The 20,384-nt window shown below is 44.6% G+C and overlaps 1 protein-coding gene across 1 annotated transcript in view; it reads left to right on the top strand.

Moving 5' to 3' along the window:
• The first annotated feature begins 461 nt into the window (after positions 1 to 461).
• Positions 462 to 20,384, top strand: part of LOC129332256 (cytochrome P450 2J2-like) — a 46,269-nt gene continuing 26,346 nt past the window's right edge. The window contains exons 1-2 of the mRNA XM_054983229.1: positions 462 to 632; positions 18,264 to 18,426. Of these exons, the coding sequence (XP_054839204.1) occupies positions 462 to 632; positions 18,264 to 18,426 (334 nt within the window). The remainder of the gene's footprint in view (positions 633 to 18,263; positions 18,427 to 20,384) is intronic.

A 20,384-nucleotide genomic window follows, 5' to 3' on the forward strand; every position in this document is an offset into this window, starting at 1 on the left:
GCCACATCAAGGGCCACAGTTCCAGAAGACACATAGCTGGGAGTCGGGCCGTCACATTGGAATAGCTCTGGTTGATGGTTGATGGGAGTTGTTAGGAAATATACTATTTTGCTTGTTCTTTGTTTTAATATCTGCTAGCATTTAATCAGGAAAAGTTTTACACTCTCACTGTACTGTACTCAGTCCTTCAATAAACAACTTTGGAGTATACTGACGTTTGCTCATAAATTGTCTTCCCCATAATTATTTTGATAGTACCATTGTTACCACATTCCAAAACTACTTGGCTATGGTGCCAGGAGACTCCCTCTATATTTAGCTTAATCTATGGAGTATATAAAAGGATGCCCACAGAAAACTGAGACAACACTCTGAGGAAAGAAAAGCCACTAGAGAAAGAACGTTCATCTCACCTAGCTGTGCTAGAAAGACACAAGGGCGGAGAAAACAAAACAAGGATAATGCTGAGTGTACAGGCATTTCTGCTTTTTCTACTGGCATGTCTCCTAATTCTGTATCTTCTGAAACTGCTCTGGTCTCAGAGTTCTTACCCTCCAGGGCCTCCTCAACTTCCATTCATTGGAAGCACTTGGGTATTAGGGTTGACGCCTTCTCTAGACACTACCATTAAGGTAAGTCATTCTATTTTATTGATTTATTTAATCAGTTCATTTTATCACCTCCCTACACAAAATATGCAATGCAACCAGACTAGATTATACCATTCGGCAATAAACAATTCCATCAAATGGAATTATATCACTAAACAAGAAGAAATGAAGAACAGTATAATATACAGTAAACAATGTGATGAGTATAATGAAGGTAATATCGAGTAAACAATACATTGGGGTTGGACAAAATGTTTTAAAAAAACAGAGTTAACTACAGCCCTCTGTGTGTGTGTTACGTGCTGCCAAGTTGCTTCCAACTTAGGGTGATCCTATTTATGAACACATCCTATCATTAACAGACTTGCTCAAATCTTGCAAACTGGAGGACGTGGCTTCTTTTATTGAATCAAGACGTCTTGTTTTAGATCTTCCTCTTTTCCTACTGCCTTCTACTCTTCTTAGCATCGTTAACTTTTCCAGAGAGTCTTGTCTTCTCACGATGTGACCAAAGTACGGTAGCTTCAGTTTTGTCAATTTAGCTTCTAGGGAGAACATAGGGTTGATTTGATCTACAACCCACTTATTTGTCCTTTTGGCTGTCCATAGTATCTACAAAACTCTCCTCCATCACTGAAGACTGAGGTGATGTTCATTAGAAAGGCTGAGGTCTTAGAGGGAATTGTGCTTCCTATGTGTGATGGAATTCAGCATAACAACACCAACTCAGTGAATAATCTATGGTTTAAACTAGGCTCAACATTACTAATGGAGAGGCAAGTTATTTAAGCTGTAAAAAATGCTTTCTGCCATTTTAATTTAAATGTGAGGGTGGCTCTCTACTTTGATGTGGATGATGTGGTATATAAATGAAGCAGACAAAAAATAAGCTCGTAGGAGTCTTTGGCTCCATCATTTTGTGTATCGGCAAAGATCTGAAGTCATATTTTATCACAGAAGGTGCAAAGTCATTGTTTAATCTTTTTTGTAAGGGTTCTATGGGGCTAATTTAGGACGCAAACTTTCACACACATGTAAGTTAAGGGGGGGGAACCTTTTATTTATTTATTTATTTATTTATTTATTTATTTATTTTTATTCTCCCCCCCCCCACATTTCCTGCAGGCTCAGGGCAGATTACAAGATACATAAAGATTAAAATATATAAAAATTAACGATTCCAAAAAGATCACATTTACACAAGCCTTTAAGAATTAGAACAATCAAACTATTGTTTTCTTTTATTTAACCAAAATCATAAGTGCAACAAAACGAAGAAACTTTCAGCCAACAATGTCTATGAATCCACTCAAAGTAAGCAACTTCAACTTGTTGGATCCCACCAAGTAACAGAGACTTTTGCCACAATCCTTCCAATTTGAAGCAATTGGCTTCTCTCCTTCTCTTGGGGAATTACAGCCCTGAAAGACCATTGCTATCCCAGTAATAACACCAACCAAACTCTGTACTCATATACCACTTTTAATCATATTGTTCACATACAACATTTCTGATTACCTTATTCAAGGTGATAAGAGCACATTAATTATTATCAAGCTCCACAGCAACCAGCTTCCTCCTCAGCTGCCTGGCTCTAACTAGCTGAAAGGGGTTACAATTGCATTCAGAAAAATCTGCACCAATACCTGCATTCAGGTCATTACCATACATCCCGGAAGATCTAGTTATTATTCCGGAGATAGGGGGGATAAAAACAACCACTCCTGTGCTGTTTATCTTATATGTTTTTTTTTAACAAGCCAATTGCCTTAACAGTAATTGGCTTGTTTGGAAGATGTTGAGATCTAAACGTGATACAGACACTCCCTTTGAGAGGATATATTAGAAAGAGAACAGTTTAGTAGATTTCATTATTTGGGGTGTAGTTAATTCCACACCCCATTGCTCCATATGCTAGAGTATTTTAAAAGAATTCAGAAGACATCAGCAAAATGCCCTTCCCTTCCTTTCTGCTCTACCTCTCTTCCATTGCTATTTCTTTCTTTCCTACTGCACCTATCTTTAAGTATCTATTGATTCCGGTTCCTGCAAGCCTTTCGAGATGACTTTGGAGATGCTGGACCAGCACCACATGAGAAGAGTTTAAGGCAGGACTTAACACGAATGTGTGTTTGTTTATGGAGTTATGAAACCAGATTTCCTGGTTGGAAACCGGTGGAAGAAAAACATGTGATTGTTAATTCCAGCTCCACTGGATCATTGGCTCTGAAGGACCATTTTGCAACCCGCTATTAAAGTGATTTTGATACATTTTAATTGAGGAAATTTTTGTTAACTTGCATTCCTGATAGAATTAAAAAAGTGGAAACTGGTAGCTTTTATATTCTTGAGTTTGTAAACATGAACCATAAATATATGTGTTTGTATTAATACACATGTATTTGTGTATGTGGGAATTGATGGATTGTATGGTTAATAAGCCAATACACTGTTGATTAACAGAGTGATCATATACCCCAGTTACTTCTCCTGGGCACCAGAGGCCAGAAACACTGCAGGATATAGAATCTGTGTCCATAACACCATCATTTTCTTATGAGACTCTTTTATAGGCAGAACAAAGCCAACACAAAGTCCAAAATCAGGTGACCTCACAGTTCTGAGATGGATGTTAAATTGGCATCCTTTGCTGGCCCACAGACTGAAACCACTGCAGCACTGTTTTAGATATTTTCAGGAAAGTAAATTGCCTACAAATAAGTAATACCCACAACCAGAATCTAAGGTCCAGAGTAGACATGACACGAACCAGAAAAACCCCAAACCATGGGGTTCATGGTTCATGGTGTTTCCATAAACTACGAACCATGAACCACAAACTGGCAGCCACGAACCATAAACTGGAAAGGCTGTTTTTGGCTTCCTCTGCTGCCCTGTGTGGCCAAAGGGCAGTGGAGGAGGCAAAAAAGGGCCCTACCACCTCTCAAATGGCAACCGTGGCCTCCACCACCCCAGAATCAGATGGAAGGTAATTGGGGGGCTGGGACTGGGGCTGGGGGGTGGGGCTGGGGGGTGGGGGGTGGAGGTTGAGTTGTTTAAAGGGTCCTGCCACTTGCAAGCAGCAGGTCCCTTTAAACTATCAGCTGGCAGTCAGCGAGGGTGGGGATCCTCCTCTGCCGCCTGCCAGCTGATAGTTTAAAGGGAACTGCTGCTTGCAAGTGGCAGGAAAAGTTTAAATGGCCATTTCCCTCGGGGCCCTTAAACTGGCCCTTTAATATGAACCAAACGAACCAGTAGTTCAGTTCATGGAAGTTCATGGAAACAAACTCCCACGAACCCTGGTTCGCGAACCCCAAACCAGGCTGGTTCATGGGGTTTTGGGGTCGTATTTAGGTTTGTGCCCATCTCTAGTCCAGAGGGGCTTCTATCCAAATTTCATATCCCAATGTTTACATTGTCACCTCCCTTTGGAGTCAGGGAGCATGCTAGGCCAGTCTTGAAGTTTGGACTTTCTCAGAGATCAAGATGCCTCCTTCCAGTTATATAGGGGGAAACATTCAGAGGATCCAGAAAAGGTGGCCACAAAGTTTTATATCACTAAGCAATAACTCACACGTTTCATTGTATTGTACCTCTTATCAGAACTTTAGCCGTACTGCCTAGACAAAAAGGTCATACTGAATTTAATCTATCTGATCAATTGGTTTTCGTTGCCCTTCACACTCACAATCAACGGCCATACCTCTCCCTTCAGCTTGGATGTGTAACCACCAACATTTCTACATGGGTACTGAATAGAAACATCAGGAATCTATCTCTAAGCAATCAGCACCCATCAGCCAACCATTCTGAGAAATTTCAAGTAAAGGAGTGGTTAGCAAACATTCCCAGAATGTCTAGAACAGATCAGGGAAAGGGTGGACTGTTGCAACATGGCAAGTAACAAAATAAACAGAAACTGTGATGAAATAGGGGTAGGGGAAGCTAGAAAACCAAAAGGGAAATGGGAAATAGGAGCAGCATCAGAGATAATAATAACAACAACAACAATTTTCAAGTTATATACTGCCCTTTAGGACAACTTAACACCCACTCAGAGCAGTTTACAAAGTATGTCATTATTATCCCCACAACAAACACCCTGTGTGGTGGGTGAGGCTGAGAGAGCTCTGGAAGAGCTATGACTAACCCAAGGTCACCCAGCTGGCTTCAAGTGGAGGAGTGGGGAATCAAACCCGGTTCTCCGGATTAATGTCCCATGCTCTTAACCACTACACCAAACTGATATAATAGCACTACAATAAAAATATGCTTTGGTTCAAATCTGGTAGTTTTTTTCTGAAAGGTGAGACAATAATAAACATTTCAATCTCTGTGGTTGAGTTGAGCAGACAACCCTGAGGATTCTGTTTAATTAAAGGGGTCACAATTTCACACAATTGGACAATCTTTATTACCGCCTTTCAATTTGCACAGACTTCCTCAAACACCTTTATTCACAAAGGCAATGAACACAAAAGGTCAGGTGGGGTGTGTGTAGCTGAGCGGGTCATTATGACCCTTCTCACAATCAGGATTTCAAAAACACTTGCCGTTTGCCCATTAATGGCAGATAAACTCCTGGCTGTGCTCCTTATCTCCTCCCTTTGCTCAATGGAAAGCTGAGGGAAAATTGGTGAAGGGATGACATCACCACATTGAGCAACTCTCTAGGAACTAGCCGTGTAGCTTATGCTACAATAAAATTGGTTAGTCTTAAAGGTGCTACTGGACTCTTTTTGATTTTACTCTCTAGGAAGTCTCCCAATCTCTATGCTCTTTACATAAAATAATAATAATACAAATTAAAAAGCATGTTATTATTATACCCACAACAATCACCCTGTGAGGGGTGTGTGTTGAGAGAGCTCTGAGAGAGCTGTGACTGACCCAAGGACACTCAGCTGGCTTCAAGCGGAGGAGTGGGGAATCAAACCCGGTTCTCCAAATTAGACTCCTGCTGCTTTTAACCACTACACAAAGATTGGGGAAATTAGAGTGTTGCTCGATGTTGTGACATCACTTCCCATACTCTACCCAGAAGTTATTTCACACATCATGTGACTCTTCTTCTCCCCAAGTACCACCCAAAAGCTCCAGCTGTTGCCAGGAGCAAGGCTGATAATCCTATTGAAAAAGCTGCATTCTGGCTGACCCCTGGAAGTCCAAATAACCCTGGCTCATTGATACTTTTATGAACTGACTATGACTACACCTTTTCTTACATACTGCTAATTTTAAATCTCTCTCAGCATCAGGGGAAGTTCAACAGTCTGTTTTCATGTCAAAACTCACAAAGTGCAGCTTCAACTGGGGTTTCGGAGGAAACTTGCATCATAATATTTTTTTAAAAAAAATATTGCACAAAGTATGCAAAATGTTCAAATGGACAGTATCATACAACCATAGAGTTCTGAAGGGCTTATTGATCACCATATTCAATGGTTTGCTTAATGGTGAAATCAAAGCTAGAACACCCCCATCAGACAACTGTGCAGCTTCTGGTTGAATACCTTCAACAACTAATTATTTTCACTCTTGGGCCACTGTCCGGGGCTTGAGAGCGGGGGGGCTCTGGACTTACCTTCCTGGCCCAAGGCCAGGCTGATGAGGAGGAAGAGAGCTGAGAGGAAGGGAGAACGGCAAAGGTAGAGAGGAAAGAGGAGAGACAGAGAGAGAGAGAGAAAGCAAAAATCACACTAGGCAAGCTCAGGCGAGGGAGAGAAGGTGAAAGGGTGATGTGAACCCCTCTCCTCCCCCAATCTGAAACCCTTTCTTGAGGCAACATTAGGCTTGGGGCCATCCTAGAGGGCGCCGCACCCCCAGACACAGGACCTGACAGCCAACCTGACTGTTAGTAAGCTTGTTTTGATGCTCAACTGAAATCTAGTGGTGGTGGGAAGTGCTGTCAAGTCATAGCTGACTTATGGTGACCCCTGGCAGATTTTTTAAGACAAGAGACTAACAGAGGTATTTTGTCATTACCTGCCTTTGCAACCCTCATTTTCATTGGAGGTGTTGTATATGGATGACATGGCAATAGTGTGGTTTACCCAAATTGGCCTTAGAAGGTTGTTAGCCAACCTGTTGGACTACTGTGATGGGGAGGAATTAAGAATCAACTACACGAAAACAAAAATTGTTGTCTTTTGCAACAACCATCTTAAGCACAGATGGTCAGTTAATGCCCATGAAACAGAGCAATGTCCCTCCTTCAAATACCTAGGCATAGTTTTCCAGGAGTCCCTGTCACGGCAGGCTCACCTTAATACTACTCTATCAACTGTGCGACCCACTATGGATATTAGTTTAAAATTATTTTTTTCAAAGGGTGGCCAATTAATCCCGCTGGCCTTAAAGGTCTTTCAGGGCAAGGTGATAGCACAACTTTTATAGGGGGCAGAAATTTGGTGGTGGAATGAAAAAGAATTAAAGCAATTAGAAATTATCCAGAACACCTTTCTAAGAAAAATCTTGGGCCTCCCCCAGGGAACCCATGCATCACACTTAAGACTGGAACTTGGTTTACCATCAATTACATCAAGAGTACATTGGAAGCTATTAAAATATTATAAAAGGTTTGACAACACCCCGGGTAACCATTTGGTAAAATATAGTTTCCAGTATTATAGTGAGGTGAACCAGTGATCTAAACTATATCACCTGTTTTACATCTGTATTCCCTACCCTCTCTAGAGACGGTAAAGCACTGGGATTCAGGCAGAATACAGGAGTGTATTTTTTTTTGTAAGGATGCTTTATGTATTATTAGCCAGGTATGCCACTCCAAATTCTCTCTTTGGTACCCTACGTTTAAGAAAAATAAATTTCTTTCATGTTGCCTAGCTGACCTTACTAACCTTCATTTAAGGAAGGCATTTACCTAAGTGCGTTTCCAAACCGTGACATCAGCATATATCCAGGGTAGATATCAAAAAATACCAGAGGCTCAGCGCCTTTGGCCTTGCAGTTCCAATGAGGTGGAAGATATTGCTCACTACATTTTACGCTGCCCCTTTTATGAGCTCATTAGAAACAAAATTTCTGAACCCACTCCTCACAAATTTCTCTGGTTCAGAGGAGGAATCCATTGAGTTTTATTAGCTGGTGCCATCCCAGATGTTACTTTTACAGTGGCTACTTTTATCTTTCTATCAACAAACATAAGGAAGAGACTAATCCGATCTGCCCCTACAAGACTTTTAGCTTCCACAAGAATTTTACCTAAATTATAAATATATTTTATTCCAAGGTTTTATTGTATTTATCTGTACAGATATTTTAAATTTTATTAACTTGTATTTTGTTATGATAGACTGTCTAATTGGTACTGAAATGAATTGTGCTATTTGTATTTTGTTAGGACAGCCTTCTAACTCATACTGAAATGTACTGTGCTATGGAGTTAAGATGTTATGGCCCACGGCTACAATAAATATTTTGTACTTGTACTTGTACAATGTACTTGTACATTGGAGATGTTCTATCCAATTACTAGTTCCATCCAATTAGCTTCTGAGGTTTGATGAAATTGGGCTCATTGAGTTATCCAGGTCAGGGCAATTGCCATCAGGTACATGGCACACCTATCACCACATTTGTTAGATTGCACAGATACTAAGAAGCAAACAGGTTACTTAAGTGTACCTTGTGATCTTTTGGTTTTATGTGCGTGGTAAGGCAAGCTACCACCCATTCCTTGCAGATGTCTTTCCTTTAACTAAGGCATTTGTATGGTGGATACGAAGCTACCAGGTAAGAAGTACTTTTAGACATATCAGGACACCTTCTTCCTGCTAAGGTGAGATCTGTGCAGATGTAGTACTGCCTGGATCACTTCCAAAGAATGTTGAGCCACCTGTGTAACCCTAGGAAGAAAAAGACTGTCAATGCTTTAAATTTTTTTTAGCAGAATAATTAATTATTCAGGAGAGCACTTTTACAAATACTATAGGAATGTGGTAAAATGAAAGTGTGCAAAAGGAAACTTTTTATATCGGGTAGAGGGCTGGAAAACAAAACAATGGCTCACAGAGAGGAAACACTCAGTCTACATTCCAATTCCAAAAAGAGGGGATGCTAAAGAGTGCAGCAACTATCAGACCATGGCATTAATTTCACACACAAGCAAAGTGATGCTCAAATTTATACAACAAACCCACATTTAATGAGAAAAGCCAGATCCTGCACAAGCTGGATTCAGAAAAGTAAGAGGCACTAAAGATGACATTGCACATATACGATGGCTAATGGCGCTTACCAGGGAACTTTAGAAGAAAATCAGCCAGTGTTTATCTCCAAATATTTCATGCATCCTTGGGGGGAGGGATACAGAAGACAACTCACAAGGCATTTTTCAAAAATGGAATGAGCTTTCTGAAGTCGTACAAAAATGGTCCACTTTCTGGATTCTTCCACTAGAGGAGATAAATATATAGCAGTAAAGACTTAAGACTAGACATGGGCACGAACCGCATTACGAATGCAAAAGACCCACAAACCGCTGGATTGGCCGTTCATGATCCGGCAGTTCGTGAACGTCCAGGGTCAACGAACCAGCGTACATAAGAGGCCCAGTTCGTTGCATTCTTCCGCGGTTCGTGAAGCCAGACAGTCAGGCACCATCAATCAAATCCCTTGGAAACGGAGCCGGGGGAATGCCTGAACTCTGTCTGCACTCCTTCTGTCGCCCTGGAAACCTGAATGGAAGCCCAGCTTACCTTGATCGGCAGGTCTTCCTTCCAACCCTGGAGCTGCAAAGTGGTTACAACTTGGGAAAAGACACCTGGGGAGGGAAAGGGAGGAGGTGTTCTGTAGCCACGGGCACTCCAATCTCATCCCTGCAAACCCTGATAGGCAGCTCTTACGGCCAACCACAGACCTCCTGTGTTGCTCTATGGGACCTCAGCTTATAAAAAGCACTGGGCTCCCAGGCTGGGTTTCACTTTCAGTGAGCAGTGGAGTGTGACAGAGCTGTTGCTTGCTACTTGCTGGCCTTTGGGGAGAGAGACAGAGTGTCAGGTCTGACATAAATTCCTTGTATGATCTAACCAGAGAGACTCCATTTTAATCCTGTCAGTGTTTTAAGCTCTTCTTTTGCAGGTGACAAGCAGTCCAGTAACAGTTATCTAAGATAAGAGGAATGTTTTGACTACAGTCTTTCCAGCCTTGGGAAAGTTTCACTCTCTCAGCTTAATGTCAGACTGTGGCTTATTAAAAGTTGCAATCCAGACTATCTCTTGCAATTAGACATGAGTCCATTGGTTTCAAAAGATTTTACTGAATATAAACAACCATTATAGTCCACTGGCCAAGATGCAATATCCTAGCTGGTACACATGTATTGTTACGAATGAAGGGAAAGGTTAAGGTACAGAGTAGCATAGCCCATCATATCCCATCCTCCCTTCACAGTTCTCAAAACAAACGGCTTGAAGCTGAGAGAGTGAAACTTTCCCAAGGCTGGAAAGACTATAGTCAAAACATTCCTCTTCTTTGAGATAACTGTTACTGGACTGCTTGTCACCTGCAAAAGAAGAGCTTAAAACACTGACAGGATTAAAATGGAGTCTCTCTGGTTAGATCATACAAGGAACTTATGTCAGACCTGACACAAAGAAAGTATAATTGAGCTTGGATTTTTGGGATAGGCACCTATCTCCTCTGGTTCCAGGGCTACTGCCTGGCTCTGGGGCCAAGCTCAGTGGGCACCTCGGCTGAGGGCTCACAGTATTATTAGTGCCTGATTTGGTCAGGTCTGTGGGAGTGGTGGGCTGTCTGCCAGTGATGGTTTTGGCCATGAGGGGCAGCTCAGGAGCTGTTGTGTGTATAGTTGTGCAGCACGGTGCACCCCTATCCATGTGCACCTGCTGTCTTCTCTGTGCATGGGGGGAATGGGTCCCATGACCAATCATGTCCTTTCCCTGAAGGCAGGAAGGTGGGTGATGTCTGCCAGTGGTGGTTTTGGCCATGAGGAGCAGCTTTGCTGCCATTGCACATAAAATTGTACAGCATGGTGTCCCCTGTCAACAGCAGCGGCTGTCCTCTCCAGGCAGGGGTGAATGGGTAATGCCACAACCAGTCACATCCTTTCCATGAAGGCAGGAAGCTGAGTGATGTTGGCGACAGCCTCCCCTGTGACATAGGGGGAGCGGACAAGCCTCTGCCACAGCAGTCTGTGCACTCTTTCAGGGTGGATGTCCCTCAATGGGACCCTCGGATGAGGCCCCACGGTTGCTGGGGGAACTTCCCACTTCCCCTCCACTTGACATCTCTCCCTCCCATCCTTTCTGCCAAGGCAGGAAGGTGGGTGATGTTGGCTGCTGCCAGATTATTCATCAGTGGGACCCTCGGATGAGGCCCCATGGTTGATGGGGGTTCTTCCCACTTCCAAGACCCCCCGCCTCCCCATGCCCACCAGGCCTGGCAGCCGTAGATAGCACCCGCCTTCTGGCAGCGCCGGGAATAAATGCACGTTACTCTGAGGCCTGGTGGGTGGGCACATGGGGGGTGCCACTGGCAAGTGGCCAGACCCCCCACCCCCTGAAGGGAGGTGGCACACCCCTTCCTCCCCGTGCCCACCAGGCCCTGCGGCCGCCGTCATCGCCCACCTTCTGGCATGCACCAGGAGTAAACATGCTCTCCTCTGAGGCCTGGCTGGTGGGCACATGAGGGGTGCCATCAGCAAGTGGCCATACCCGCCGCCCCCTAGAGAGGATGCGGCCCACCTTCGAGTACACCCCTTGTACACTGGGCCAACGTCACCTGGTGGCTCTAATTGTATCGAGTGGGAGTTTCCTGGGGGCCTCGTATTGGAGAGGGTATAACTCCAAGATCCCTATTGCAATCGTGACCAAACTTGGGTGCTGGCTGTAGGAGAGCCTGCTAAACACTCCCCATGAATATGGGCTCTCTAAGTCTAACGGGGACCAAACTGAGCCCCACGAACCACAAACCTCAAACCGGTTCATCAGCAGGAAAAGTTGGTAGTGGTTCGTGACTTTGGGTTCATCTGTGGCACCGAACCATGAACCGCAGGTTCGTTAATTTTTTTTTATTCGTGCCCATGTCTACTTAAGATCTCCTCTCAGATCTAGGGTTCAAACCCGAAGATGTCAACGAAGAAGATGCTCTGGTCCACTTGAGCTCAAGAATCTTTTTGAAGTGCTAGAGATGGTGACAGAGATGAGAGTGGAAGGAGAACCGCAAAGTGCTGGAAGAGGGTGTGCAGAAGACATGGGGCCACATGGGAGTGGAAAAAAATGGAAGGTGGTAGTCGCCGGGGACTCTTTGCTCAGGGGTATGGAACGCCATGTCTCTGGGCCAGATCCCCTATTCTGAGAGATGTGTTGCTTGCCGGGGGCCAGAATTCAGGATATTACTGACCGGCTGCCGAAACTCATCAAGCCTGCTGGTAAGTACCCATTTGTGCTGATTCATGTGGGAACGAACGACACGGCTGCAAATACTGTTGCAAGAATTAAAGAGGATTATGAAGCTCTTGGAAGGCAGTTGAAGACATTGGGGGCTCAGGTGGTATTCTCTTCTGTCCTTCCAGTCACAGGAAGAGGAACATGCAGGGAGCGGACCATACTTGAGTTGAATCGTTGGCTGAGTTGGTGGTGCCAGCAGGACCACTTTGGGTTCTGGAACTATGGGATAGGTTTTCTTAGAGAAGGCCTTCTAGCACATGATGGGCTTCACCTCTCAAGGGCAGAGAAGAAAACGTTTGGAACGAACCTGGAGAACATCATCAGAAGAGCTTTAAACTGATGCTGCAAGGGGAAGGGGACGATCGACATGGTGATTTCAATGACAAAGTGAAAACAGTGGGGTCCCACCTGGGTAGGAAAGGTCAAACAAAGATACAAGGCTACAAGTGTCTACATACCAATGCCCAAAGTATGGGCAATAAGAAAGAAGAGCTTGAGCTTCTATTGCAAACAGAGGGCTACGATATAGTAGGAATTACTGAGACTTGGTGGGATGATTCCCATGACTGGAATGTGCTAGTGGATGGGTATGAGTTGTTCAAGAAAAACTGAAAGTGTAGAAGAGGAAGTGGAGTGGCGTTGTATGGGCTTGATTGTCAAGAAGTTATGGAGAATGGGGCGGACAGCCCGGTGGAAAGCATATAGGTAGAAATAAGGGGAGGAAGGACAAACGGTATTACTGTTGGAGTCTGCTACAGACCACCTGACCAACGAGAAGAAACGGATGCTGCCCTTTTTGAACAGATTGGTAGAGTATCCAGACATCAGAACCTTGTAATTATGTGTGACTTCAACTTCCGTGATGTGTGCTGGGAGACAGGCTCAACAAAGCGTCATGCATCACACAATTTCCTGACCTGCCTGGCCGATAACTTCCTTTTTCAAAAGGTAGAGGAAGCTACAAGGGGCTCAGCCATACTAGACTTGATATTAACCAACAGGGAAGAATTGGTAGATGAGATGAAGGTGGTGGGGACCTTAGGGGGAAGTGACCATGTCCTCCTTGAATTCCAGTTGCTGTGGGGAGCCAAGGAAATTTGTAGCCAGACTTGTAGGTTAGATTTTCATAGGGCCAACTTCAATGAACTCAGTGGCTTGATGAGAGTCATTCCGTGGGGAAGTGTGCTGGAAGGGAAAGGAGCGAGTGAAGGGTGGGCCCTTCTCAAACATGAGCTTTTGCAAGCTCGAGCCCTCAGTATCCCAAGAAGACGGAAACATGGTAAGGGCTCCAAGAAACCGATGTGGATGCACAGAGAGCTCCGGAATAAGCTAAGAGAGAAAAAGGAAATGTTCAGGAAATGGAGAGAAGGACAGACCTCTAAAGAGGAGTATATGAGGGTTACTAGGCACTGCAGATCAGCCATCAGAGAGGCCAAAGCTCAGTACGAGCTGGGTCTGGCCAGGAGGGCTCGCTACTAGGGGTGTGCAAAGGCACACTGTTTCATTATTCTTGTTTCGGGTTTACCCGAAACAAGAATCTGTTTCGGATACAGGCAAAAGCCGAAACGGCTTTCGGGTTTGTTTCTGCTTGTTTAGGCTTTCTTTTGGCTTTTTCAAAGGGAAAATCCCTCCATCTTCCCGGACGCCTGGGGGAGGCATTTTCCCACCGAATCATCCCAAAATTGGTGGAGACCTTCCTCTAACCCCTCTCTAACAATCCCCCAAGTTTCATACCGATTGGACTTTGGGGGGCCATGTTATGGCCCCCCAAACCAGGTCCCCCTATCCTCGCATAAGAAAGGGAAGGGTGAGCATATTGTTAGCTTGCTGCTGCTCATCTTCTTCTTCATTATTTCCTATGGGGGAAAAATGAAGAGGCAGGCTTCCTTTCCCAGGGGTGGCATTTTGCATGCAAAATGCCCCCCAACCCTCTGGGGCCCTTCTCCCACCCTTCCTCCCACCCCCCACCAAGGCACAGCCTGCTCCCACTTGGGGGGGGGCATTTCATGGCCTCCCCAAGTAGGTGCTCTTTTCTCTACTACTTACAGCTGGGGGAGGCTTGTCTTGCCAGGGGTGGCATTTTGCATGCAAAATGCCCCCCAACCCTCTGGGGCCCTTCTCCCACCTCTACTCCCACCCCCCACCAAGGCTCAGCCTGCTCCCACTTGGGGGGGGCATTTCATGGCCTCCCCAAGTAGGTGCTCTCAGCCCCCAAAGTCCACCTCGTACAGCCCCACACAAACCCAATTCCCCCCCCAGCTGCCACACACAGACCCAAATCCCCACATTAGCCCCTCACAGACCCAAATCCACCCCCAGCAGCCTCACACCCATAACCCCAGGAACAGGCTGGCAAAGGCCAGCCCTCTCCCTTTGTTCCCTATGCTGGGAACTTCTAAACTCTCTTTCCCTGGGCAATTCTGCACAGCCCAGGGGTGCCACAATGGTGGGCACACTTCTGAGTGCCAGCTGGTCCCTGTGAAAGAGCACCTGAACCACAGACACCCTCCCTCAAATTCCCCCACCACCTACAGAGATGCCCCATTGTTCCCTATGATGGGAACCAACTGCACAACAAAGAATAAAACACGAACAACACAAAATAAAGTTTTTTAAAAATTATTTTCTCCCTTTCAAAGTACAAGTAGGCAAAGCATTATGACACATTACACCAGCAGTCCCCCACACAGAAAAATAACACAACTCACTTAACATCAGAGAATCACAAAAGCACAATTCCTGTCAGAAACACTTTATTTCTTGAACAGCTTTAGGATACACAGCAGGGGGGGGCACACCAAAGGACATTCCAGCATTCCACCTCACAAAAATAACACAACTCACTTAACATCAGAGAATCACAAAAGCACAATTCCTGTCAAAAACACTTTATTTCTTGAACAGCTTTAGGTTACACAGTAGGAGGGCACAACAGGACATGATAGCAGTGTACTATTTCCCAGGGTGTGGAATGCTAATGGCGGGAGGCTTCACTGTATCCTGAGGAGGTTCTTTTGCATATGGATTGGTGCTTGATGTGCTAATCTTCTCTGCAGGGCTATTGTCGGGTATAGAGTGTTCTGAAGTGCATGGTTTAGATGATTAATTTCCTCATTGAGAAAGCATGGCTCACATATCCGTCTTGCACGATCCACTAATGTTTTCAGTATGCCTCTTTTCTGTCGGGGGTGGTGATTGGAGTTTTTGTGTAAGTACCGATCAGTGTGAGTTGGTTTCCTGTAGACCTTGAGACCTAACTGAAAGTTTGCTTTCTGGATGACCAAGGTATCCAGAAATGGAAGTTTTCCCTCGATTTCTTTCTCCATTGTGAATTGTATGTTCAGGTGGATGTTGTTGAGATGATTCAAAAACCCCATCAATTCTTCCTCCCCATGGCTCCAAATGATAAATGTATCATCCACAAACCGGAACCATACACTAGGTTTGTGGGGTGCTGATTCTAGAGCTGTTTTTTCAAAATGTTCCATGTAGAAGTTTGCTATAACTGGGCTGAGAGGGCTCCCCATGGCCACCCCATCCATCTGTTCATAGAATTCGTTATCCCATTGGTTGTAACTGGTTTGCACCTCAGGCAAATGGCTACTCCAGAAATGAAATCCGAAGAGCAATCAAACCCAGGATGAATCAAACAACCAAGGAAAAACAGTCTCCTACAGGAAAAGTGTTTTTGCCATATATCAAAGGAATTACTGATCAGATGGGAAAGCTTATCAAAAAGCATAACCTGCAAGCAGTATTCAGACCCACCCGAAAAATACAACAGATGCTACGATCAGCAAAAGACAGTAGAGACCCCCTCACCTCTGCAGGAGTATACCGTATACCCTGCAGCTGTGGACAAGTTTACATTGGGACCACAAAGCGTAGCATCCAGACAAAAATAAAAGAACATGAAAGACACTGCAGACTTGGACAACCTGAAAAATCAGCAGTGGCTGAACATAGCCTAACTCAAACAGGGCACAGTATCTTATTCCAGGACACCAAAATACTGGACATTTCCAACTACTTCGTCAGACTGCACAGGGAAGCCATTGAAATTCACAAGGATAAGCAAAACTTCAACAGGAAAGAAGAAACCTTAAGAATGAACAGAGCATGGTTTCCAGTTCTGAAAAACACCAGGCCAACAAAACACTCTATACCTGTCAATATCCCTGCAGAGAAGATTAACACATCAAGCACCAATCCATATGCAAAAGAACCTTCTCAGGATACAGTGAAGCCTCCCCCCATTAGCATTCCACACCCTGGGAAACTCTTACAGGATGACTCAGCTCAACCCCACCCCTCCTGAGTAGATATAAATGACCTGCCAACATCTTTTCCACACTGTGACACTGAGAGATCTCTGTCTTTTGGTGCTACACCTCTGAAGATGCTAGCCACAGCTGCTGGCAAAACGTCAGGAACTACAATGCCAAGACCACGGCAATACAGCCCGGAAAACCCACAACAACCATCGTTCTCCGGCCGTGAAAGCTTGCAGAAAAATTTGAAATTTGTTAGCAATCTATCCTGAGGGTGGAAGAGTTGTCCCCAGGGAGAAAACATAAAGCAATATTCCTCCTTAGATTAGGCGTCCCAGTTCCCGCCAATAGCGAGCAATCTTCTGGAGGTTTGCCTCATTGCCCGTCAATTGCTGGCAAATGGCAGGAGGTGCCAACCTGGGAACGTGTGTACTAGGCAAGCTCCCATCAGGGAGCAACGATGTCACTTCCCAAAGTGATGTCATCACATTGGCCGCAGGAGTGCTCCTGTACCTCGTTGGGGCTGGCACGGTGAGATCACTTCCCAGAAGTGTCATCATCATGGGAGCACCAGGAACAAGCGCATGGGAGTAGAACCCTCCCAGGAAGTGTTAGGTAAGTGTCAGGTTCCTCCCCTTCCTGCTGGGAGTATATAGGGACCTGGAAACCCTGCTTAGATGCCGAGGTGAATCAGTTTAGTCTTTGCTCACTGCTGTGCTTCCCCCTCCCTTTATCTTCTGACCTTTTCACGTTTCATTCTAAATTTCATTTTATAAAATGGCCACTACAAGAGGTAAGGGGAAATGAAGGGCATATGTTTTTTTTTTTAATTTTTATTGGGTGAGTAAAAATTAATATTACAGATTTTCAATTAAAACCCTCACTTCCATATTCTCCCACCCTTTCCCCTCCCCCCTTAATCTAAGACTTCCAACAGTTTTCCAACCCGCTGTCTAAATCTACTACTTATATCCCCTTTTCTATTCTTAACTATCTTAACACACTAGTAAAATAGATAATATATATTAGATTAAACAAAACCTAACATCAAACTATCAGTTACATTATGTTTCTAACTTATCTCCTCTCTTCTCTTGTAAAGGTCAGTATCTCCTCCTTTCTGCAGAATTAATAGTTATCTAACAACCATAATTGTCCCTTTACGTCCCACTTCTTTTCCAAATACTGTTTTAGTTTACCCCAGTCATTAAGAAATTCTTCTGGATTCTGTTCTCTCAACTTTCTCGTCATTTTATCCATTTCTGCCATGTACAGCAATTTTTGTATCCAATTTTCAATAGATGGTACCTTGCGTCTTCCACTTCTGAGCATATAAAATTCCTGCCACTGTTGTTATATAAAATAATAAAGTTTTTTGTTGCCTGGGAATCTCTTCTAATTTCAGATTCAGCAACAACAGTTCTGGGTTCTTATTTATTGGGATTTGTAAAATTTCAGTCATAACTTCTGTAATATCTCCCCAGAACTGCTTTGCTACCTCACAGGTCCACCACATATGATATAATGAACCTTCATGGTTTTTACATTTCCAACACTTGTCTGACATTTTGTTGTTCCCATATGCTATTTTCTTCGGCATTAGGTACCATCTATATATCATCTTATAAACATTTCTTCCAATTCAGAGTTTTTCCATTTAAATCCCGATTTTAAACGATCCTTGTCATATAAGTCTTTAATCTGTCTGTATTGGAACCATCCATAGTGAGAGGATAATTCTGCTCCTGTTTTAAGTTTAATCATATTTTGCTCCATTTTCAGCACCTCCTTATATGACAAACATTCCTCTCTGTTGTAAATTGTTCTCGGGTCAATAACTTCCAGTGGCACCACCATGAAGGGCATATGTTTTAATGAAGCACTCGCGTTATAAGAATTCAGCTAATTTGTTTGACTGTAACTTTAGTCTCTTCTGTTGTTATTGGAAGCTGGCAAAGCGCTATGGGAACGTCTACACACTGTGGCTGGGTTCTAAACCTATTATCATGCTGTCTGGATATGAAGAGGTGAAAGAAGTGCTAATAAATCACTCAGAAGACTTTGCTGACAGACCTGTGACCCCTTTAGTTCAAGCGGTAGTAAAAGAACGGGGTAAGTTGTTAGAAATAGTAAACGAGCTTCCTTGTCTTCTCTGTAAAAAAACAAAAAACACATTGGCAGGCCCCGTGATGGGTTTTTGAAGCCTGGTGTCCTCCAGGTTGTCCTATATGTCAAGTCTGACTCAGGGTAGTCCTCAGAATTGGGAGGAGGGGGTTTACAACACCCTTGCTCCCTCTCTCACTCTGTAGGGGCTGGCTTGCTTCTCCTCTATCCTTCTCTCTGCCTTGTATTACTCTTCCTCTCTCCCTCTCAATCAATCCCAACTACTCTTCACCAGCTTCCCCATTGAGTCTGCCTTATAAGGCCCTTCTGGGGGAGAAATTCCAACCGCTTCCCCAGGCTTTACCCTGTCTGAGGCTGACCCACCCCCTCCTGGGTGACTGCCAGTGCTACAGGCCTGTTTGTGGCTCCCTTGGAGCTTCCACTCTCTCGGACCACCCTCCCATCACTGGTGCCCTGTGGGGAGGGGCTGGTTGGGCCCAACCGGCCTCTATGGTCCTGCCACCATGCTAGCATTCTGGTAGCTGCCCTGCCTTCTGCTGCTGCCCTGTCAGCCGCTGCAGCTTTTTCAGGCTGTGCCATCACTCCTGTGGCCTTGGCAGCATTCCTCGGCCCTCCTCAGAGCTGAGCTGCTACTTCTACAGCTGCAGCTGCATCTCCTGGTCCTCCCACCATGATGGTCTTCTCTGTCTCTCTTATGGCCATGGTGGCATTCCCCAGCTACCTAGTGGACCATGCCACCACAACTGTGGTTTCAGAAGCATTCGACAGCTCTTCTGAGGCACAAGGAGGTGAGTCTAGGGGTGCGGGCCATCGTCCCTGGACACACACACCCTGGGTGTGGTGATCAGCATGAGGGAGTCAGGCTAAAAGAGTCGAGACATAAAATCAGGGCCGATTCCAGACGGCCCTCCGCATCCCGAAATGTCGCGCGTCGTCGCACGGAAAACGCAAAATATCACGTTTTCTCGCACGAGTTTTGCGCAAGGTCACGCAAAACTCGCGCGAGAAAACGCGATATTTCGCATTTTCCGCGTGACGACGCGCGACGTTTCGGGATGCGGAGGGCCATCTGGAATTGGCCCAGGACATAACAGGCAATTTACACATGAGATACTGGAGTTCACATCCCTGAATAACCACAAAGATTGTGGGATAATGGTGGACCAGTCACTTTCTTTCAGCCTTACTGACCTCAGATGGTTGAACTGGGGTAGCCTTCCTAACTTTTCTCACCTTGTGCACACATGAGACAAATAGCACATGTGGAATGATACAGTGGAATTGGCTGCCTAGGGATGTGGTGGATTCTCCCTAATTGGCAGTCTTCTGGGAGCGGCTAGACAAATCTCTGTCTGGGATGCTTTAGGCTGTTCCTGCATTGGGCAGGGAGTTGGACTAGATTGTTGCTAAAGTCCCTTCCAACTCTATCATTCTATGATTCTATGAACTGGACAACTATGTTTCATGCAACAAACCCCAGTCAGATTTACTGCTCAGGTCTGCACTCTTCTTTAACGGCATGACTGCACTTAAGTTTATCATGTGTGTGGGTTCTTGTGCATGTTTCCAGTGAGAAATACTCATGTAGCACTAGTGCTCTCTGCAGGAATTGTGACTTGTGTTGGCACATTTTGCAAACACTGTAATCACAGGAACTGAGTAATAATCCCTTTCATGTACTACATTAGCATAATAATAGGAGGGGAATTGCATGAATGGGGGACATATTGTGTCCACTCACTCTGAATTTCTGAATGCTGGAAGATGGGGGTGAATGTAAGTCTTGGTTGTCTGAAGCATATAGAGCTGGCCGACATCAGAGACAGATCACAGCACCAGACAGAATTTGATTCTGCATCAGCATTGCAAATTTTATGATCCTTGCATATGTAAGCATTAACTTTGATGTTTTCTATCCAAGCAACCTAACATTTGCTTTTTTTAAA

Source organism: Eublepharis macularius, chromosome 6 (assembly GCF_028583425.1).
Source record: "Eublepharis macularius isolate TG4126 chromosome 6, MPM_Emac_v1.0, whole genome shotgun sequence".
NCBI lineage: Eukaryota > Metazoa > Chordata > Lepidosauria > Squamata > Eublepharidae > Eublepharis > Eublepharis macularius.